This window comes from Capsicum annuum, chromosome 2, assembly GCF_002878395.1.
Source record: "Capsicum annuum cultivar UCD-10X-F1 chromosome 2, UCD10Xv1.1, whole genome shotgun sequence".
In the NCBI taxonomy this organism is placed as follows: domain Eukaryota; kingdom Viridiplantae; phylum Streptophyta; class Magnoliopsida; order Solanales; family Solanaceae; genus Capsicum; species Capsicum annuum.
The window spans coordinates 48,769,839-48,794,713 of record NC_061112.1 but is presented as its reverse complement, the minus strand read 5'-3'; the positions used below and the strand labels follow the sequence as shown (position 1 = coordinate 48,794,713).

The 24,875-nt window shown below is 34.1% G+C and overlaps 1 protein-coding gene and 1 pseudogene across 3 annotated transcripts in view; both read left to right on the top strand.

Annotated features, from left to right (window-relative positions):
• LOC107860954 (MADS-box transcription factor 27-like) overlaps positions 1-1,840 on the top strand; it is a 30,567-nt gene extending 28,727 nt beyond the window's left edge. For 2 of the 3 annotated variants that reach the window (XM_047406273.1, XM_047406272.1), the window contains 5 exons: positions 71-123; positions 306-405; positions 489-530; positions 640-681; positions 982-1,146. In XM_047406273.1, coding sequence (XP_047262229.1) covers positions 71-123; positions 306-405; positions 489-530; positions 640-681; positions 982-1,131 — 387 coding nt within the window. In that variant the 3' untranslated portion in view covers positions 1,132-1,146. Of the gene's footprint in view, positions 1-70; positions 124-305; positions 406-488; positions 531-639; positions 682-981; positions 1,147-1,473 lie in introns of those variants that run through there. The other variant, XM_047406274.1, reaches the window with a different exon arrangement.
• Positions 1,841-18,877: 17,037 nt separating this feature from the next.
• On the top strand, positions 18,878-19,830 carry LOC107860955 (annotated as a pseudogene).
• The last annotated feature ends 5,045 nt before the right edge of the window (positions 19,831-24,875 follow it).

The following is a 24,875-nucleotide window of genomic DNA, read 5'->3' as shown; positions in this document are numbered from 1 at the left end:
ACAACTTATGAAACTGAAACTTACATTCACAAACCTTGAGTATTCACAATTTACTTGCTAGCTTTGGCAGAAAGAGGCAGCAATATTGCAGCAACAATTACAGGAACTACAACAAACTCTTAGGTATTGTGTATTATTACTCTTGGTACTTCAAGATAGTAGTCTTATTCAATCATTACACAGTATTAAAATCATAGATCATGCTATTTGATTTAAACAAAAGATACATTTCGTAGTGAAATTTTTGGAACATTAATACAATAGATATCTAATCAACTAGAAACTTCTTGCAACTGATAAACCAGACAATTTATGGGAGAACAACTCTCTGGTTTAACTGTTAAGGACCTGCAGAATCTGGAGAGTCGACTAGAAATGAGCTTAAGGGGCATCCGCGTGAAAAAGGTCAGCAATCAACACGACACAATAATATGCATCTTGTATCATTGGAACTAAAAAGGCCAACTAATATCCTTCGATTGGTGCAGGAGCAAATATTATGTAATGAGATTCAAGAGCTATCTTGGAAGGTATGCAAGTAACAGTAGCAACTTTCAAGTTTCATATATAACAAGTATTCCTCATATATTGCTAAGAATAAGTTGATCATGACTCTGTTCCTGTTTTTAACTCACACAGGGGAGTCTAATGCATCAACAAAATTCGGAACTCTTTCAAAAGGTAAATATACCTCAACAATAATATATGGATTTATGTAAAAAGAAACTTGGTTCTTAAATAGGATAAGGACTTGCCACATCAAAACTTTCACTTATTATCCATCCAAAAATACTACCTGCATTTCATGGTTACTCCAAACCAAGTAATGTAATAGTAAGATTCACAATTAAAGCGAAGTGGTAAAAGCTTCTATGCATAATATAAATGCATTCATTTACTTAGTACAAACATTAGGTGCAAGTAAATTTTTTCATTGTTCCTTCTGTTGCTAGAAAGTAATGGTTAAAGAGAATTTCTCAGGCTTTTGGTACAAGGGAAGCAAATGTTGTGAATGGAAACATCAGCACTCCATATTACTTCACAATTAATAGGGAAGTGAACGCCCCCATCCATCTGCAGTTGATCCCGCCTGAGACACACAATTATGAGATAAATGATGTGAAATTCTAGCACCAATATTGTTTATTCTTATCAATACCTCAGAAATAACTTCAGAGTGTCTTTCCTATGATCAAAGTTATTTTTCAGAAAATGTTATCCATGTGAAAGTCTAATTTCTGGTGTTTCGATGCAACAAAATGAAGAGAAATCATTTTCCATCATACTGAAATCATTTTCCTTAGAACTATCTTAGCTTTTTACTTACATATTATGTGCGCCAACTAACACTTTCTCATGAAAATACACTTTCCTGAAATAACTTCCGTCATGTCAAACACATCGATATCCATCAATTCCAACAAAATAGTATTTGTTTATCTAACACATAAGCTAATTTTTCACCTTTTACAGGTAAAAGCCAGTATACCGAAAATGGTAAATGACTGATCGATAAGTATGAACTACTCAGCAGCATAACAGAAAAGGCCAACAAAGGCTATGTGATTGTTCTGTTATTGTGTCATGACTATAGTAACAAAGCGAGCTCATATGATGTGTACTGTATATCTTACTCGTACTGGAATTATACATATTACATAATCTAATTTATGATGAAAATTTTGTGGACGGACAAAGTTCCTGAGAGATTTGTGACACACTTCAATGCTGCTGTGGACTAAACTTTGAGATGGAAAACTTCTGTCACAAAAAAAAAATCTATTTTTTAAGAATTTGTGACAGGAGTTAGAGAAGGATTGTATGTGTGACACAAAGTAAATCAAAGACACAAACTTGCAAACGGGTTTGATCGATCTTTCTACATTTGTACATTTATCAAGCTTTGATATACGTATATCTAAATCTGCCTCTGTTGCTCATCTTAAGCAGTTCACAAACTTAAGTTTCGTATATATATATTATAGAGAAAATGCTCTATTTCAATCTTGGACTATACGCGAAAAGGCTGAAAGAGGGTCTTATTACCTCTGGACTAATTAAAATCATATTTTTGACAACCTTAGTGCCTACGTGGCACAACTGTTGGGTTCAAAGTGTGTATGAAGTGTGAATGGAAAATGAAAAATGGTGGAGGAAAGGAGACATCCAATTTAGAATGTGTACTCCAAATTGGAAAGTTCACTAATTCTCCCACATTGGTAGGAGAAGGGAACTTTGGAGTGTTTATAATAAGAACACTTACTTCCCATGGTAAGTGAGGCAAGAAATAAGAGATGCCTCGTGCCGTTCTCGTCGCTCGACTTTGAATTTGGATTTGGCAAATGATCAATGAGATTTATCTTTTTGGACAAGGTTTATTTGACAGGAATAAAGAAATCCAGACAGAACTCTAATCCGAAAATACCAAAAATGCAGTAAAATGTTTTCTGATTTTGGTACTCCATTTATACATGCATTCAGAAGTTCGAACTGATGCAATATTTCACCAAACTGGTGCCACTGTTTCGGTGAACTGATGCACTGTTTCAGTAAACTGATGCACTGCTTCAGAACTGATGCGTTGTTTCGATGAACTGACATACTTATTCACGAAATGCCATGCCTGTTCAGAACAGTCACATTGTTTAGGCGAATGGACATGAATTTTCAGAAAAGGTTATACCTTTTAGATGAACCTTTGCCTCTTTTCAGAAGAGGCATGTTGTGGCTATATAAACCTGGTTTCTTCCACAGGTTTAGTACGAAAATTTTCAGATTAAAAACTCTCTTTTTGTCTAAAAAATATTTTGTGTGATCACTCAAAACGTTCTGTGAGTTCGAAGATATTCCAACCATTTGAGGTACCGCTACTGTTGGTCTGTTAGCCATTTTATCCTGGGAGAAAAAATTCCACAACCTCGGGTACAGGGAGGGGGGTTATTTCCTTAAGAAAAATCCGTGAATTAGGACGACTTGGCTATTTTCTGTTTCATCTTAATTTCTGCAAAATAAAATACACCTCTTAGAAAGGTTATTTTGATCTTGTGTTGAGGGTATTTGATATACTTCATTGTGTTCTTGTTTATACTTGAACTCAAGTTGAAGTTGGTGTTGTAATATACAGATTATGTGTACCCGAAGTACAAACGAAATAACAATTTTAAGGAAATAAATAATTTTACAGAATCTGTATAACTTATTTTTGGAGATTAAAGCTTAGGCTTTCTACTCTGCTTGAATTTAACTAGTGATTAGAAGACATAAAATCGTCATCACAAGTTAAAGTTCACTCGGTTGGCGATTTGAAGTTATAAAAACTTCATCGTTAACTAGAAACTAGAAGAAAAGTTGAAAAGTTATTTAACTTTATAAATAGTATTCTAAAAATACTAAATTTTTCTGTCTTGTGTTGACAGGAAAGATGACTAATGAAAGTCAAATGATGGATGCGACAACATCTGTGGGGGCAACTAATATTGCCACATCAAGTCGCACAAATGCTCCGCCAACAATGGCACCGGCGGAAAAGCCCAGAAAATTTTCGGGCATTGACTTGAAGCGGTGGCAGGAAAAGATGTTCTTTTACCTCACCACTTTATGTATACAGCGGTTACTAGCGAAGACGCTCCTGAGGTGCCCGAGGGAACCTCGGACAAAGACCGCTTCGTTATTGTAGAAGCTTGGAAACATTCAGACTTTCTTTGCAGGAATTATATTCTAAGTGGTTTCCAAGACGACCTCTACAATGTTTATAGTGGAACCAAGACATCAAAGGAACTATGGGGGACATTTGAACTAAAATATAAGACGGTGGATACGGGAATTAAGAAATTTCTTGTTGTACGATTCCTGAACTTCAAAATAATAGATAGCAAATCTGTTGTCTCTCAAGTACAGGAGTTGCAAGTCATCATACATGATCTCCTAGCAGAAGGTATATCTTTGAAAAATACCTTAGTTGAACAAATTAAAAATGTTCTTAATACTCACATAAATTGTTTTGTAGGTTTAATTGTGAATGATGTTTTCCAAGTAGCAACGATAGTTGAGAAGCTACCACCTTTGTGGAAAGACTTCAAAAACTACTTAAAGCATAAACGCAAGGAGATGACTGTTGAAGATCTTATTGTCCGACTTCTTATTGAAGAGGATAATAAAGCTGCCGAAAGAAGGTCAAAGGGAAATTCTACAATTAATGGAGCACATATTGTAGAAGATCACCAAAACAATTCCAAGAAAAGGAAGAAAGCTAAACAAGGAAGCAATCAACCCAAGAAAAAGTTCAAGGGAAAATGCTTCAGATGTGGCAAGATTGGCCACAAGTCCACAGATTATCGTGCTCCAAAGAAAGGCAAGAAGAAGGATCAAGCAAATATGATTGAATCCAACAAAGAATGCGATGATCTGTGTGCTATGTTCTCAGAATGCAACTTGACAGGGAAACCTCGTGAATGGTGGATGGATTCTGGTGCCACCCGTCATGTATGTGCCAACAAGGAGTTGTTTTCATCATTCACTCCGGCTCAAGTAGAAGAAATGATCTACATGGCTAACTCCGCTACGGCTAAGTTAGAAGGAACAGAAAAAATTTGCTTAAAGATGACTTCCGAAAAGGTCTTGACACTTAACAATGTCTTGTATATTCCGGAGTTACGTAGAAATTTAATTTCTGTTTCACTTCTAGATAAGAACGGATTCAAATGTGTAACCATTTATGAAAAAATTGTAATTAGCAAAGGAGAAATGTATGTAGAAAAAGGCTATCTGACCGAAGGCCTATGTAGAATGAATGTAATGACTGTTGAAATAAATAAAAGTTCGAATTCTTCTTATTTGCTTGAGTCTTATGATTTATGGCATGAACGTTTAGGCCATGTTAATTATAAAACATTACGAAAACTGATTAACTTAGAAGTTTTGCCAAACTTTGAGTGCAATAAATCAAAGTGTCAAACCTGTGTGGAATCAAAGTATGCAAAGCATTCTTATAAGTCTGTTGAAAGGAATTCCAATCCCTTAGACTTAATACACACTGACATTTGTGATATGAAGTCAACACCATCACGTGGTGGGAAAAGGTATTTCATAACTTTTATTAACAATTGCACTAGATATTGTTATGTCTACTTGCTAAATAGTAAGGATGAAGCAATAGATGTATTTAGGGAATATAAAACTGAAGTTGAAAATCAGTTAGAAAAAAAGATCAAAATGATAAGAAGTGATAGGGGTGGAGAATATGAATCTCCCTTTGCGCAAATATGTGTAGAGAATGGAATAATCCATCAAACTACAGCCCTATATTCACCTCAATCTAATGGAATTGCGGAAAGAAAAAATCAAACTTTGAGGGAAATGATGAATGACTTACTTATAAGTTCTAGTTTACCACAAAACTTATGGAGGGAGGCTATCCTTACGGCCAATCGTATACTCAAAAAATTTCCCCATAGTAAGACACAATCAATTCCTTACAAAAAATGGAAAGAAAGGAAACCCAACTTGAAATATTTAAAAGTGTGGGGGTTTCTAGCGAAGGTTCAAGTTCCTATACCTAAAAGGGTTAAGATAGGACCTAAAATGGTGGACTGTGTGTTCATAGGATATGATAAAAGTAGTAAATCATGTTGATTTTTAACATCCGGATATTAATAAAAATACGGTAATTGAATCAGACAATGCTGAAATCTTTGAAAACATTTACCCGTATAAAATTAAACATGAACAGTCTAGTGGAGGATCTAAACCACCTCGAGATGAACCAAGTGAGAATGTACATAATGAATAAAATCTAAGACGTAGTACACGTCAAAGAACGTCAACTTTGTTTGGATTGGATTTTGTAACATTTTGTCTTAGAAAATAAGCCTCAAATATTTAAAGAAGGGATGTCGTCGTCAGACTCATTCTTTTGGAAAGAGGCAGTCAATAGTGAGATAGATTCAATCTTAAGCAACTATATATAGGAATTGATTGATCTTCCTCTCGAAAATAAACCGTTAGGTTCTAAATGGATCTTAAAAAAAAATGAAGGCGGATGGTACTATTGGCAAATACAAGGCAAGACTTGTAGTAAAAGGCTTCAAACAGAAGGAATGTCTTGATTACTTTGATACATACTCGCCAGTAACAAGGATAACCTTGATTTGAATGTTAATTGCCTTGGCGGCGGTATATGATATTCAAATCCATCAAATGGATGTGAAGACCGCATTCCTAAATGGAGATTTAGAGGAAGAAATATACATGAAACAACCTGAGGGTTTTGTGGTTCCAGGAAAAGAAAATAAGGTGTGTAAACTTGTTAAGTCACTTTATGGACTAAAACAAGCACCTAAGCAATGGCATGCAAAGTTTGACCAAACCATGTTGGCAAACGGCTTTAAGATAAATGAATGTGACAAACGTGTATATATTAAAGACACACTAAATCACCAAGTCATTGTTTGTTTATATATGAATGATATGTTGATCATTAACAGAGATATTTGTGACATAAATGCAACCAAACGAATGCTCGAGAGCAAGTTTGATATAAAAGACCTTAGAGTTGCAGTTGTGATCTTAGGAATAAGAATCCATCGAACTCTACAAGGTTTAGCATTGTCACAGTCTCATTATATCAAAAAAGTACTTGACAAGTTCAAGAATATGGAATTCGGTATTGTCAAGACTCCATTGGATGTGAACATTACATTTCGAAAGAATGAAGGTAAAAGTGACTCACAATTGGAGTACGCAAGAGTATTGGGATGTTTAATGTATATAATGAATTGTACACGATCAGACATAGCATGTTCAATTAGTAAATTGAGTCGGTACACGAGTAATCCCAACAAAACTCATTGGATGGCAATGAAAACAGTTTTGGGGTATCTTAAATACACTCAAAACTATGCTTTGCATTATAATAAATATCCTGCGGTACTTGAAGGATATAGTGATGCAAATTGGATCACCGGATCGAACGAAGTAAAATCAACAAGTGGATATGTATTTACTATCAGTGGAGGAGCAGTCTCTTGGAAATCATCCAAACAGACTTGTATTGCTCGCTCTACAATGGAATCTGAATTTATCGCATTGGATAAAGCTAGTGAAGAAGCAGAATGGCTCCAGAATTTCTTAGAAGATATTCCTTATTGGCCCAAGCCAGTGGCACCAATATGTACACACTGTGATAGCCACGCGGCAATAGGTATGGCAGAGAGCATGATGTACAACGGTAAATCTTATCACATACGACGAAGACACAATACCGTTAGGGAACTTCTCTCTAGTGAAATTATCACTGTAGACTATGTAAAGTCAAAGGATAATGTGTCGAATCCACTTACAAAAGGTCTATCTAGAGAAGGAGTTGAATGGACATCCAAGGAAATGGGTTTAAGGCCTAGGACAAGTCAGCACGACGGTAACTCTACCTAACAGACTGGAGATCCCAAGAGCTAGGTTCAAGGAGATCAAACAAAGTTGTTTCTGGCAGGTTCAACATTGTCAATTACCTAACCCATTCTTATGATGTAGACAATGTATAGTAAAAACAAGGATAAGATTTAAGGTTAAAAGTCTTTTAATGATTATCTAAACTTGGCAGATTTGACTATACAGTTTTAATCTATAGGATTGAACATTTAGAAATAACTAATGTGAGGGCGAAGTGGAAGCCTCTTCAAAGATAATATTAGTAAAGGCCTATTCTCTAAGCTCTCATGAAATCGGGACGTATTCATGGCTGAAAAGAACAAAACCATGAGAACCATAAATATTAAAAAGGTTGGTTGTGTGACATGTATTGTCTAGGTGTACATTAAAGCTTGATGGTTCCAAGATATCAAATTTACCATTGATCGAGTGCATCCGATGCATGTTCACTACGAAAAGTTCAAAGGAAAACCCACTTATCCAGATGCAATCAGTCTTTGCTTGATAATCACATACTTGTCCGTAAAAATTTTATGAAAAATAACTATTCCCCATTCATGTGGGGGATTTTTGGGTTCAAAGTGTTTATAAAGTGTGAATGAAAAATGGAAAATGGTGGAGGAAAGAAGACATCCAATTTAAAAAGTGTATTCCAAATTGAAAAGTTCACTAATTCTCCCACATTGGTGGGAGAAGGGAAATTTGGAGTGTTTATAATAAAAACACTTACTCCACATGGTAAGTGAGGCAAGAAATAAGAGATCCCTCGCGTCGTCGTCTTCGATACTCGCTTGGTTTCGGCTTCGAATTTGGATTTGGCAAATGATCGATCGATGAGATCTATCTTTTTGGAAAAAGTTTATTTGATGGAAATAAAGAAATCCAGACAGAAATCTAATCCAAAAATACAAAAAATGCAGTAAAATATTTTCTGGTTTTGGTACTCCATTTATACATGCATGCAGAAATTCGAACTGATGCAATACTTCATCAAACTGGTGCCATTATTTTGGTGAACTGATGCACTGTTTCAGTGAACTGATGCACTGCTTCAGAACTGATGCGTTGTTTTGATGAACTGACACACTTATTCACGAAATGGCATGCTTGTTCAGAACAGTCACCTTGTTTGGACGAATGGACATGAATTTTCAGAAAAGGTTATACCTTTTAGATAAACCTTTGCCTCTTTTCAGAAGAGGCATGTTGTGGCTATATAAACCTGATTTATTCCACAGGTTTAGTACAAAAATTTTCAGATTAAAAACTCTCTTTTTGTCTAAAAAATATTTTGTGTGATCACTCAAAACGTTCTGTGATTTCAAAGATATTCCAACCATTTGAGGTACCGCTACTATTGGTCTGTTAGCCATGTTATCCTGGGAGGAAAAATTCTACAACCTCGGGTACAGTGAGGGGGATTATTTCCTTAAGAAAAATCCATGAATTCGGACGACTTGGCTATTTTCTATTTCATCTTAATTTCTGCAAAATAAAATACACCTCTTGGAAAAGTCATTTTGATCTTGTGTTGAGGGTATTTGATATACTTCATTGTGTTCTTGTTTATACTTAAACTCAAGTTGAATTTGGTGTTGTAATATACAGATTCTGTGTACCCGAAGTACAAAAGAAATAACAACAACAACACACTGAAGGATCCACGTAGGCACACATGTGTGCCACGTATGTGCCACATAGACACTAAGGTTGTCAAGTATACGATTTTAATTAGTTCAGGGGTTAATAGGAGCCTTCTAAAGTTCGGGTATGTCTCATCCTTTTCGCATATTGTTCAAGGTGGAAATAGAGCATTTTCCCTATATTATACTTTCTTTATTTCATTTTCCTTGATCCAAGTTGGTTTGACATATGCTCAAGAAAGTATTTATTAGATGTTTATTTTAGGGTAAATTATAGGAGTGCTTATTAGTTATGCTTTGGAAATTTAAATTTGACTGTTGATGCTTTGTGAGTTAGTTAAAAATAAAGGTAGTATTGATATAAAATGATAAATTTCTCTGGATTCAATAAAATAGTCAAATAAAAAAAATATTCTTAGTATAAGGACTAACTAAAATGAAAGAGCAAGTAAATATCCGTACATATCAATTCTAAATATTGAATGTTAGATTGAAAGACAATAACTAGTAATCTTATTTTTTGAAAGACAAGAACATCATTAAATTGAGATGTGCTTGGAATGAAATGTAGATTTCTAATTATCATAGTATTCTTCTCCTCACATTTGTCAGATATCACTTGAAAGTCATTTAGGTAAAACTTGGTGTAAAAGTGACTACTGAATAATGTGGCCAAAACAACCACGGTTTTGATCTTATTTTGTTGGTTATAATTGCTCCAACAAATTTTTATGATTTAGCCGGCAAATCATCTCTTGAAGAACAAAATTTATTTGACCTCTAAATTTATTAAAACAAGATTTAAAAAAAAACAAAAAAATTAAAAATTAAACAAATACACAACTTATGTGTTCAATATTACAAAAAATTCCAACTCCCTAAACATATTACAAAAATTTCAACATATACACAGAATGCTATGTATAGGTGGGCTATGTTATGTATATTAATAGGGGGAGAGAGTAAAGCAATTAAAAAAATGGGAGAGAGTATAATTATTTTCAAAAGGGTTGGTATTTATGTTATTTATACCAAAAAATATTAGGGCTAGGGAAAGGGGAACAAAGAGGGCCCTACAAGAAAATAGTGAAAATGTGGCAGACATTTTAGTCACAAATCATAACTTGTGATGGATTTGTGACAGAAAAATGTGCATCTCAGAACCTGGGGTCATAAATAAATTGAGATAGATTTAAATTTCGTCACAATATTATTGTGATGGAATTGAGACAGATCGTCGTTCACAATATAAATTCTCATATTTGACTTAAATTCAGTCACAAATTTGTAACAGATTTTTGATAAAATATTACGTCATAAAATTGTGACAGAATAATTTCTATAACAAATTTCTAAATCTAGTGACAACTATTGTGACAATATATTTCATTACAAATTATTTGTGATAAACTAATTTAGTCACAATATGACTCTCTTATCTATATTAGTAACAATTTTAGGATAGATTTTGACAAATTAAATCTGTCACAAATTTTATTTAAATTTTTAGTTTTAATAAATGATAATTATGAAATACTATACTATACTATACTATATAGAGAGAGAGAGAGTAAAAAATTAAAAATAATTAACCGTCATAACAAAACAACATAATAAATAATTTATAATAACAAAAAGTCTGAAGTTAATTAGACATGCAAATCACAACTTCAATAAGCAAAAGTCTACCAATGTTTAAAATTTAAAGCATATAACTACCTAGTGTGGCAATGTTAAGATCGGCTCTTCAAGTAATTAAAGTCTCATAATATCAAACATGACTTAAATCTTAGATGAGTCTATTAGGATGAGTAGGATCAGTAAATGAGCGAGAAGATAATGTCATATCGCTCATTATGCGAGACCATTGCTCCTCCATAGATTTGAATCGATCATTACTTTGTTGCCTCAAACGAAAAACCTCTTTCTCTACTAGTTGTTGCACCTCCGCCTCTACACACTCGTGAAAAACTCTCTTTTGATTTTCCCTCATTTACGACACCTCTTTTTCAAGTATTTTGATGCGCTCTTCGGCAACATGATCGGATAGTAAATTTGTCGAATTGATAGAATTTTGATCTCTATACAAGGTTGAAGCTCGAGAGCATCATTTTTTGTTCCACCTGCAACATCAAACTACATGTGATATATATCGAGTTCTTGATCTTCTGATGAATCATCTGATGAGGCCAAAAGAGCAGTAGCTATGACAGCCTCCATTTTATCCTAAAAATTACAAATAATCAGCCACTAAATATTTAACTTGCAATCTAATTAATTTTCTCATCCAGTCATGGTACTAGCGCAATGTTACCCCGGGATTCAATCTTTAATGGTGCTATTAATATGAAGTATATCAGCAAGTCATGTAATTAAAAGCACTATCATGTTTATTTAGAGATATCAAAACTGACCAAAAACTGTATGAAAACAAACAAATGGTAGTAGGCAAATACACTATTGTGCAGCTGTACAGTAAAACATCTGACATTTTTGACTCTATAGTTACATCAAACAATTAAGACGATACACAGTTCGTTTCTAACACTTGGTAGCAAAAATACAATCCCACATGTACAAGCTAGAAGCATAAGCCTAGACAACAATCTCAGTTAAGAACAACAACAACAATAACAACAACATACCAAGTATAATCCCACAAAGTGGGGTCTAGGAAGAATAAAGTGTACGCAGACGTTACCCCTATCTCAGAGGTAGAAAGACATTTCTAATAGACCCTCAGCTCAACGATAATTCATTTAAAGACAACAATCAGTAACATGTATATCCTACCATATTTCAAAAATTTTACACAAGCTACGTGCTTCTTTCGTTTCAAGCGAGTCAATTTCGCGATGAAAACAACAATTGTTAAACTAAGAAAGCAAGAAAATATTATCCTCCCCACCTACACATTAGAGTGTATCATCCAAATAAAACACAATGCAATAAACAAAAGCAAGCAACTTTGCAAAAGTTTTCCACAATAGAACACACAACAAAGTTGAAAAAATACCCATAAAATCATTTTGATCACAGAATCAAAAGAGTGGACTTTACAAGAAACTTCTTTTAAGTCATTTTTCAAGAAAATATGAGCTAAAAGAGAAAATATGAAAAGACCAAAATGTTCAAAATGAAAGAGAAATAATGGTAATGCAGATACCACTTCAGAAAAAAATAGATTCTTTTTATCTTTTACCAAGATATAGTAGGAACAAGGAAAACACAATAGAGTAAAATAACAAACAACTTTTATAAGATTTTTCCACAACCACATATGAAAGAAAAATATAATAAAACACAATAAAGTAGAAAAATACCCATTAAATCACTTGAAGAGATAACAAAGAACTTACAAGAAACCTCTTAGGAATTCCAGTTCACAGCTCAACCCATTTAATCTTTTCAATTCTTTTTCAAGAAAATATAAGCAAAAAGGAGAAAAGATAAAGGAAAATCAAGAATGTATATTTCAAAAGAAGAGAGTAAAAAGAAGCAGCAGAAGAGAGATGTTACACACAGGGGAATGTGTAGCACGCTATAAGAGAACAAAAAAGGCTAAGGTATGGCCCCTTCACACACAGTAACATACTCACTGTGTGTCTAATGTATAGTTAGGGAGGGGGTGACGTGTTTAGAGAATGTGATGATGAAGGAAGCAATGTCGTCTTTAGCCAAAAAGGTTATTTGTTCATACACACGCATTATTATGCACTAATAATTTCTATTAACATATATACATCCAAATAAAACTAAGACATATATACAGACACCTAAGACAAGGACATTACTCAGATAGATGATATTATGACAATACGGTGGATTTTAAGTTAAATGCATGGTAAACTAGTAGATACTTTACTTAGAATTAATAATATACACTACTAAAAAGCAGAAAAACCGACCACATGTGGTCGATTGTTCTGCATTTTCGACCACAAAATCGACCAAAATGCGTGATCAGTAAAATCCTGATAGCTTTTTTAAAACCGATCACGTGTGGTCAGTTTTTTTAAAAATATATATATATTTTTAAAATTCATTATTATTTTTTATAAAAGTAAAACAAAGATTTTAAAAATAATTTTTTAAAAAAAAACGACCACAAGTGCTTGATTTCTTTAAAATTTTCCAGAAAACCGATCACATATGGTCGGTTTTTCTGGATTTTTTTTAAAAATTAAAAAACAACCAGCCAAACAAATGAAACAACCAACATACAATACAGCAACAATAACATACCAAGTGTATTCCCACACAACTAGCATACAATACAAGTTTAAAAATATACAAAAGTGTAAAAATTACAACAAAATGTCCAAATCCAAACTACAACACATACAAAAGTTAAAAAATTATCACTCATTGTCATCGTCATCATCTTCGTCTTCTGCATCCTTAGCCGCACACGTAGGATCTGATTTCTCATTTGTGCTTATATCATCCAGTGGGCCTAGACTTCTTGCATCCCGAACTGCATCACCAGGACATGGAGGAAGAATCCCTGCAGATTGAATAAAAGAGTTGAACTGCTCCTGCAACATCCTGATTTGTGATGTTGTTTCCTCATCCTCCTTCTGTGTCCCCTCTCTCTCTGTAATAAGTCTTCAGTAAGTTTAGAAACCTTATTTTTTAGTGATTCAACGGTTTCTCTTTTAACTGATAAGGTATAGGATGTAGGGCCGGACGAAATCCTAAAATTCTTGCCAAAATAATTTCTATGGTATCTGTAGAAATGGCCTCTAATTGCAGGACACACAGTTTCTTGCCATAACTCTTCCTCTACATGTTCAGGTATTGGGTCACCCTGACTTTCAGGAGGTTGAGTACTACGATACTCACTAATGAGCTGCCTATATTTGTCCTATATTCAAAGTAAAATTAAAATTAATAGTAAAAAAATATTAAAGTACTTGTACTTGAATAATATCAACTTTGAAAAAAAGATTCATAAATTTAAAATTTGATTCTTACATGGGAAGCTTTTGCACGAGGCTCAACCCAGACATTTTCATCAGCCGGGTTCTTTTTCTTCTTCACATGTGTCTCCTCGAATAGCTCATCGTGTGTTATCTTCCTACCCTTTTGTTTTTCCTATATATGAAAATATTATTAATCTTCAAATAATTTCAAATTTAAATAGAAATAAATAATTAAAACTGTAAAAGTTACATATCATTTTTTCCTCCACAACAATCATACTAACTGCACCCGCAGTATGTAGAGAGCCACCTTTGGATGATGCCCGGGCTTTCTTTCCTTTGTCTCTCAACAATTGGTATTCTTCGCTATTCCAATAGCGAATATACTGTTGCTATATAGGTTCGAGTATAAACTTTAGTGATACCATGTTGGTTCTGGCATAGTCTAACAGACCGTTAAATCTGGATCCAGCTCTTCTATAAAAATTCTCCTTATAGCACATTCATTTGCTTCATCCCACCAGTAATATTTCTACAATAAAAATAAAAATATAATATTCAATCTTTTATTCTAACAATGTGTTAAGTAGTCGATAAGTTAAATCCTTACCTGAAATTCTGTAAACATCTTTTCTCTGTTATTTTCTGGAACCTTTTGCCAACTGGTCCAGTAGCCATTGAAGTGCCGACAAATGCATTTACTCGTAATTTTTCCAACTTCAGTATCCAGCTTAAACCTACAACACAAGATCAAACAGTAATTTCATAAATCATAATAATATAGTAAATAAAAAATAAATAATGTTATTATATTTAAAAATTTTACCCTATTCCATAAGGAATAAAATAACACCTCTGATAATCATCTCTATTTTTGGGCTGCGGAGCAAATGCTGGTGGAAGCACTGGCGTGGGCGGATCTGAAGCACCGAATGGAGTGCCTCCAAGATGAAGATTCGACAACCCAATAGATCCAGCAGAATCACTGTGAGAATGTGGGTGACTGCTACAGGAGGGTACTGACGATGGTAGATGTCCGGATATGCCAGCGGTTTTTTGATAGTACTGTGATGGCGGTGGCACGGTGATAGGAGCAGAATGAGTCAGTGTAGACCCATGAAGTGTCCCCATATGCATAGAAGTAGGAACCGAATGCTGAGATGACCTAGAATATGAGGGTCGTCCTGGCGCATCAGCAAACCGACCCTCAAATATATGAATACCTATCGATCGTCTATAAGGCGGAGGTCGTTTTTTATTTTTTTGTTTTTGTAGGATCAACTTTTTTCTTAGCTTTGTCACCTCTACCTGACATCTAAATTATGTAAAGTTAACAAGTAGTTAGTTTCTACAAAATGAATATATAAGAAAATATTCCAAGTAACTAATTTCAAGTTAGTAATTCACATTTCAAATCGCTCCAACAACACGAGATAGACAAGAATATTTCTATTACTATATAAATTATGAAAAAGTGAAAACAACAATCTTACACAGTGTATTATATATCAATCATAAATAAGAAACATAAAGGTAAATATATAGTACAAAGCATAAAGATATCAATACATAATAAATACAACCTACATAAACTAATCCTCCTCTCCTGAAGATTCTCCACTAAACCATTCACCCTCTTCAGAAGTTTTCTCATCTCCTACCCACTCAGCCTCTTCTTTTGCAATATTAACTTCTTTAAATATATTTTTTGATTGATTCAAACTATCCACTAAGTCAATGTCCACTAGTTGGTGATCAATCTGTATTTCATTTTGATAAGCAGTCTCCAACACATTCTCAACATCCACCCAACCTATAGGCTTTATTTTGATTACATTCCACCAATCAGACTTGTCACTGCGTAACGGATAAAGAGCATAATACACTTGTTAGCATTTTGTCCTAAAACAAATAGATCATAAACAGGATACGACCTATTGTATTTCACTTCAATGATGTTATGCTCCATATGTACTCTTGTTCTTCTTGTGCTTGGATCAAACCATTTACATCGAGAGAGGATAATTTTTTTTATTGGAAACCAGCATACTCCAGTTCTAAGATCTCGTGTATGATGCCAAAGTAATCAATATCATCATCATCCTTAACCCAAACACCACTAATGTTTGTTTTCCTTGTTCGGAAGTGTTCTTCAGTGGAAAATTTAAACCCACTTACTGTGTAATGGGACATTGCATGAGCTTCAATCGATCTCAAAAAAAATATCTCTCAAGAACTGATCGTATGCGACTGCATTTGGTGACTGATGTACCTAAAAATATTATACATATATATATATATATATATATGTTAGTTGAGGAATATGTAAGTGTTTAAAATTTTTAAAAATATTAATACACTTACGAATCTCATATGTAAACCATGTTGTAAAGGATGCATACACTTGATTTTCATGGAATTGAGTCTTAAATGAACTGAAGATCCAACATGCAAAACACAATTAGTTTCCTTAAGGAAATGAGTAAATAAATAAGATATGTTAAATTTTTAATCTCCTTACTTCAAAAAGGGTTCAACTTCTGAGAAATTTAACAAGACATACAAAGTTGCTGATTTATGCTCTGTGGGAGTGAGTTGGCAAAATATGATCTTTTTAGCCTTAAAACAAGATTGATTGAAAATTGATATCAGTTGCAAATGAGGCTCATTCTCATCGTCCTGATGATGATTTGGTCTATTTCTTGAACAAGCAACTTCATCACAAAAGTAGTATGAATAAAATTGAGATGAGTCTCTTGCAAGATATGCCTCAACTATAGAGCCTTCTACCCTATGTTTGTTTTTGGGACCCCTTTTAAATTTTCCAATTGCCCTGCACAATCTTAAGATTAGATGTTTACTATATTAAAAAAGGATATGTATGAATTTAAATATATTGCAATTGCTTACCATTTCAATGGATACATCCACCTAGTTTGAACTGGACCGCCTAGACGAGCTTCGTGCACAAGGTGAATGGAAAGATGTTCCATTATATCGAAGAACGCTGGCAGAAAAATCTTCTCCAACTTGTTGGTGATAACAACAATATTACTTTTCATTCGCGCCAGATTTTCTTCTTTTAATGTGGTGGCACATAAGTCTTTAAAAAATAAACTAATCTCTTCTATTGGTTTTCATATGTTTTCGGGTAACTAATAAAAGCAATTGGAAGTAATTATTCGATGAAAATATGACAATCATGGCTTTTCATTCCATGCAATATTCCTTATGTCATATCAACCCTCTTTCCCAAATTTGAGGCATATCTATCGGGCATCTTCAAACCTTGGACCCACTCACATATTTGATGTTTTTGGTCCAACTTGAATGTAAAACTAGCCTTGGGCTTAAGAACATTGCCATCGGGCCCCTCCTGTAAGTGTAATTCTCTGTGCATGCAATATTCTGGCAAGTCAAGTCTGGCCTTAGGATTATTCTTTGTCTTGTCGGTGACATCCATAACTGTGTTGAACAAGTTGTCAAAATAGTTCTTCTCCGTATGCATGACATCAATATTATTTCTAAGTAAATTATCTGGCCAATATTCTAACTCCTAAAATATACTTTTCTTAGTCCAGTTATGCGAAACGTCATATCTATCAAGCCTATACAATGGTTCCTCGCTGACTTTAGGCAAATCCTGAACTATCTCCCAGATATCATGACCAGATAGCCTTAGAGGTGGACCATCATGTTCCATTACTACTGAATGCATTTTGGAGTCTCCTAAATTTATGATTATGTGGCAAGAAACAAGGATAACAATCAAACCATGATTTTTTCCTACCATGTCTCAAGGTGAAAGATTTTGTTTTTTCCGAGATTTTGTTTTTTCCGTGCAGTATGGACAAGCCAACTTTTCAGTTGTCATCCACCCAGAAAACATTCCATAAGCAGGAAAATCATTAACATTCCATATTAGATATGCACACAGATTGAAATTTTTTTAAGTGAGATGTCCCAAGTTTCAACCCCCTTATGCCATAAAAGTTGAAGTTCATCGATCAAAGGTTGCAAGTAGACATTTATTCCATTTTTTAGATTACGCGGGCCAGGAACAACACAATTCAGAAATATATATGGACTAGTCATCAACTTTTCAGGAGAAAGATTATACGGGGTGATAAATATAGGCCAGCATGAATATGATGGCGCAGCACCAACTGAAAAAGGTGAGAAGCCATCCGCACATAATATCAAATGAATATTCCATGGCTCAGCTACAAAATCTGGATAAGTTGCATCAAAATGATTTCAAGTCTATCCATCAGATGGATGACACATAACACCAGTGGGCCTTCTATTTTCACTGTGTCATCTCATATGAGTAGTTGAGCTGTTTGAAACATACAACCTCTTCAACCTTGGTATTAGAGATAAATAATGCATCACCTTAATAGCAATTTTATTTCCACTATAACCACGCTTATATCGAGGGTACTGACAAAACTTACAGGACTCTTGGTTAGCATCTTCCTTAAAGCATAATATGCAACTATTTTCACAACAATCAATTCTAACTAAGGAGAGACCCAACTTTGATACCAATCTTTTTTCCTTATAGAAAGAATCAGGAACCTCTAAGTTGGGGTCTAATAACTCTTTAATAAGGTCTATCATTGAGTTCATTCCTCCTTCAGCAATATTCCAGTTAGATTTAATACTTAATAATCTAACAGCAATAGACAAACGAGAGTGCGAACACCCATCAAACAAAGAATGACTAGCAAAATCTAGTTGTTCATAAATTACGTCTCATATCCTATCTTCTTTACCATAAATTAATTATCATAAATAAAAACTCAACTTTGGGTTCTCTCTTCTTTATTTTCCAATCATATATAGATCATCAATTAACATTCAATTGAAGTAACAAAAGAGATGGCTGTCATTTTCCAATCTTCAAAAATCTTGAATTCATGTAATTATCTTCCCTCAATATCATGTAGAAGAGGATTGATTAGAGAAAATATTAATATTCAAAACAACTAGACGTATAAAATCTCCCTTCCTAGGCTTAAAAAAAGCCAGATTAATGCAAGAAGAGGAGTTGATTAGTATGTTGTCTACTAACAGCAGCAGCCCAATTGAGAAACAACTTAGTCTATCAAGAAGAAGTGCTCCTCTAGTGATGGAGAAGCTATGCGCGATCAAGAAGGTAATTGCTAATAGAGTGGAGATGCATAGAAATATTGGGGAATAGAGGAGCCAATGGAACAATATGCTTTTGACATTCATTAATGGGATTACACTTACTGCTTCTATATTAACTGGACTTGTAGCTAGCAATGGTGGTCCTATTTTAGGACTGAAGATGTCTTCCACTTTAATATATTTGGCTACTACTGGTATGTTGGAGCAAGAAACGAAAGAAATAATGAGATTTTTGGGAAGAAAAGACCTAGAAGAATAGATTAGGTTGGGGGAAAGGCCTTGAAATTGAACAAATTTTTAGCCATGTCCGGTCCTTTGCTCACATACCTAGCAGCAGGGGGCTCGGCATTTGCAGGTCATTCTCATTATGGATCTTGGGCGGCCATGCTAGGAATTATTGGTGGTGCATTGGCAAGTGTACTTAACACAATAGAACATGGTGGGCAAGTTGGAATGGTATTCGAGATGTATAAGAGCAACGTTGGTTTATTCCATTACATGCTAGAATCAATTGAATCAAACTTGACAAAAACAGAAATGGAGAGAAGAAAAAATAGTGAAGTGTTTGAATTGAGCTGGCTTTGAAATTGGGAAGGAGCTTATTAGATATAAGAAATCTTACAGCTGATTCTTTATCAAAGGGAGAAGAAATTGATGAGTTTGCAAGCAAGCTTTTCTAAGTTTTTAACAATTTAACTAATGTATAATGCATCGGCAAAATGCAGTACATACCAATGTTTATGCAAATAAGATTAGCTCATGCTTTATAGTATTTTGTAATGCCATATCATGCAAGTTGCACATTAAATGGCTAGTTTGTTTGATTCTTAATTATCACCTTTCAATCTTTGACTCATTATTTTGATTCAAATTAATTGCTTAGAGCAATTTCTCAGGCCATCTTGCAATCTTAAATCGCTTGATTTTTTTTCTTATTTCTTGGCTCCATGAGAAATGAATCATATCTTTGGTTCAATTACTTTCTTGAATTGAAGCTCTTGAACGTAAACACAACCTCAGATCTTGTGTTGATTAACTAGTGGTCACCAGAAGACTAAGTTAGAAACATTGAATCATAAGAAAGTAAGCATGTGAGTTTAGAACTTAACATGTGGTGGTAATACTGCCATGCCTCTGACGGAGGCCAGGTGAAAGAGAATGATAATTGTTAGGCTTCTAGGTTGATAAACTTTTAAAGAAGGGGAAGGAAGGCAGGATACGGGGCTAGCGAAGGTGGATCAAAGAGAATGACTGACATGCTTCTAGGCTGATAAACATTTAAAGATGGGCACAAATAGCTGGCTGATGAGGACGGGCCGAAGAGAATGATGGCATGTTGTTAGGCTAACAGAACTCTAAAGAAGGGGTAAACATATTATCTTAGTTGAAACTCAAATCGGAATGAGAAAGGAGAGTACAGATCCTTATAAGGCATAGTGCAAGACTGCAAGTTCACATAGTTTGTAAGGCATAATAGATAATACCTGTCATGAGCTTGAACTTTAGTCATCCAAGTGTATAGTACTACTTTCAATAAAGTAAAGCTAATCAACTTTATAAGTAATTTCAATAACGTGGTTGGCTGGGTAGTATATAGTAATATAATACTACTCCATTAAATGATATATAGTATTTCTTAGTTTGACTAATTTCTCATCTTTCAAATAAATATCGATGAACTTAAATTTTTATCGATTAACAATTTAAAAAAATTTACTAGTTCAAAGTATTTGACTGGTTTGAATTACTAGCTAGGTCATTAATTACCTTATGTCCAATATAATTGATTCGTGCCTCTTAGTGTTCACAATTGTATTCTTTGTTTCCTACAACTCCTCTCCTTTCAACAACAGTACTTTCTTATATCTACATCTACTTTTAAGTTCCATCGTCCATTTTTCAATATCTTGTCCTAAATACTAATTGGTCCACACATGCAACTCTTCTCTAATCGCTCCACTATTCTAATTACCTATGGCCACCAATCTATACAGGAAAAAAATGCATACTACTAGGTTAAACAAAACTGATGAAGTTTAAAGTATATTGGAATTAAAAGTTCACTATTAGATGAGATAATTATTTGTTATTTTCTCAAAAAACTCTGCTTAATAAACAATGTACAAGATTTTCGGTCTAGTAAATGATCCAATCGAAGGGATATATACACCCTTTAATCTATCTAGCCTACTAAAGAATCCTAACTATAGATCAACAAAGCCAAAGAGCAGAGGACCAATCATTAAATAATTGTTAACCTTCTATATTCAATTTCTTGTTGGACGTATCAAGCTTTCAGCATCCAATTTCACAGTTAACAGAATGCCTAAAATTAAAAAGGGCAGTTCGGTGCACTAAAGCTACCGCTATATACAGTGTCCGAAAAATGTCAAAAATTATTCACTTTAAATCATAATCGAAGAAGAATGGGGAAGAATTTGACCAAAATCAAAAGACCCAATAATTATTTTCTATTCAAATAATTCAAACCTACAGTTCAAATAACTAAATCAACGATCTATTCCATACGTATGTCAAAATTGAAATTAAGAACAACAAAGTCAGCCAACAAGTTATTTTTACCTCAGCAAGTTGCTAAAAACTATCTATTTCATTATTTTTCGGGATGTAAAAATAGAATTTGAGATAAATTACCTCAACAAGTGAAAAAGAAGAATAGAAATTGAGATGAACTAAGAGCTTGTCGAAGAAATTGAGATGAGTTAAAGTCATCCAACTCACTTACTTCTCAAGCTGAATGCGATTGCTTGTACACAATGAAGAAATTGAGACGATGAAAATGAAGGGTTTGAGGAAAACTGAAAAGATTGAAAAAATAAAATTGAGGGAAAACAAAAAACATAAAAAAAAAAAAATTTAGAGGGAAATCGCCCAATTCTGCTTTTGAAGAAAATAAATTCATTAATTTTTTATTTAATTTTACTGTGACAGAATAAATTCGTCAAAAATAATTATTATATTAGTTATTTAAAAAAAATTATTGTGATGGAATGCTCAATCTGTCACAAATTTAGTCACGAATTTATGATAGAAAGTTATTATTTTTTCTAATCAGCTTTAATTTGTGACAAAAATATGTCTGTCACAAAAATTATATTTAAATCAATCAAAAATTTGTCACAAATTTATTACTCTTTGAATATTTATGTGAAAATTAAAAAAATAAAAAATTAATATTTATGCAAAAATAATCCATCATAAATTCATCAAAATTCTATCACAAATTGTGACAGAAGTGTTTCGTCTCAAATATTCCATCACAATTTAATCATTTTCTTGTAGTAGGGGATTACAATATGAAAAATCGAACAACTATTCTTTGACATTTGGATATCCAATGAGCTATGACCCGGATCTAATTCAAAATGTCACTTTCGATTAGTTTTTAATTTTAATTTAAATGACTTATAATAGCTACCGGTGAATATCTAAATTTGCCGAGAATCAAAATATGTAATAGTTTCCGCATTTGGCACAATCTTTTTTTGGTCTTCCCATCCAGTGTTTGGTGCCTGCATTGGAGCACCGACTAATCCGAATCGCGCGTTGCAAGGCTTACTAAGGTGACAGCGCTCCCAACAAAGTTTTCTCCATACCCAAGATCGAACCCTCGACCTCTGATTAAGGGGGAACAAACACTGTTAAGAAGCTACTCTGCATACATATGGCACAATCTTAATCATTGAGCTCTCTCTCTCATTGTATAAAGATTATTAGTGGAAAATATATATTTTGAGTTGTATATTTGTGTTTTTGTCACTGCACAAGCTATCAGCGACCAGTCCAACATGTCTTCATATCTTGAATTTGCTTTGCGTATTTTGACGAAATTGCTTAACTAGTCAATGTGTTGTCAACTGACATTTCATCTTCTTTTTTTTTAAAAAAAAAAGGTGATAATTGTTCGCAATAAATTTTCGTTAACGCTGAAAATTAACTGCAAGCAAAAAATAAAATAAACAAAAAGAATAATTTTATTTTAGATCATTTTGCGTGTACAATTCCGTTATTCTCTCGATTCTTATCTCCTAAGTTTTTTCGTGATTTGAGGGCCTTTGCAGCGTGATTCTCGAATGTAGGATGATTTGAGTCTCCTAGAAATGTGTTTGGATCTCCAGGAATTGTCTGACAGTACTTCATCTTATCGAGTTGATCTTCGGGCAGAACTCCGTTAGTCAATTCGTTGAAGAGTTGTGTAGTCAATGAAGAAGCTTCCTCCAATGCCTGCAGAATGTCCTCCTTTTTCTTTTTTTTTTTCTTCCTGTTAGAATGTTATATTATCCCTTATTTATAATTGTGGGGGTAGGCCTTAGTTGCTTGTGATTGGCCGAAACATGTCATTTTAACACTTGACACCTTTTGACTGGTAGTTGAATTTGAATGAGATTTTCACATCATTTGTACAAATGGCGGAATCTTATTGGTTTTGGATTTGATTGGGATGCCACACCACTTAATGAGTTTGGGCTTCAAAGTGAGATGGACCTTGATGAAGAATAAAATAGGCTTATTATTTTTTTTAGCCCAAAATAAGTTTAAACCCAATAACATATGGCTCAAATTCAAATTTTATATGAATTTAATCCAATAAATTTTATGTGTCTACAGATGCCCTCTATTTCAAGGTTGGTCGACGTGTAGGCTTGCCGAAACTTGGCAGCGAGACTTGAAGTACTCATGAATGTGTTTTCATTCTCATGATTTCAAAGGTATTTGTTTCTTCCAATGTTGATCATGCCAAATTGAAGCATCGTACGTTTTGTACCGACACTTATCGGCAGATTGAAGTTTCACGTAGTTGGCATCAATCTGTGTAGAACCGAGAAGCTTCATCTGGTCAACACTGTAGATGTGTTACATCTTTATTTTTTTGTGCAGATTTATGCAAATGGTCTTGATGTCAGACCAAAAAAGTCGACATGATTGATGTTGAACCATTTAGTGCACTACTTCCTTACTGCTTGATAAGAAAATGACTTGGAATGATCTGATTTTATCCTTGATGACGCTGAAAGTTTTCCATTTTAGCTTCAGTGAGCATGTACTTGGTGTCATTCTTGCGACCTTATGATGATGAAGTTTTGAGTGTCTGCAGTCCATCGTTGCAAAGAAAGCATGGGGTGCTCATCCGTGAGGCTCGGCGATAAAATGGCTTCGAGTGAGAGCATCCCATTCTTTTTAAGGAGCACGTACGTGGTGCCATCCAGCTTAATAATATTGACACAGGGAGTAGCCTTTTTTGACTTTGGTGAGCAAGTACTAGGCACACGTTCACAAAAATATTTATTCTCCGATGGGAGAACAAAATATGAGTTGTTTGATTCATACAAAATGGAATTCAATGTCCTATTTTATCAGTTTTACGCAGCGTCACGATAAATTCTGTATTTTGATGTAGGAGTATCGAAATCAGGAGCCATTTTTTTTGGTGTTAGAAACTAGACTCGTAGATCTACGTCTTACACGAGAATCGCAATCATATTGCCTCCAAATCGTCCCAGATATTGCTCCAAAAATAGCCTTCTAATCTTGGTTCGATGGTTATTTCAGCTTTGCGCAGCGTCACGATAAATTTCATATCTTGACGTGAAAGTATCAGAATCAGGTTTTGTTTTTTGCATTGGAAAGTAGATTCGTAGAGCTACGTGTGATGCACCGCGTCACTACCCATTAAATTCATCCCGTTTTGGGCACAATTCCGTGC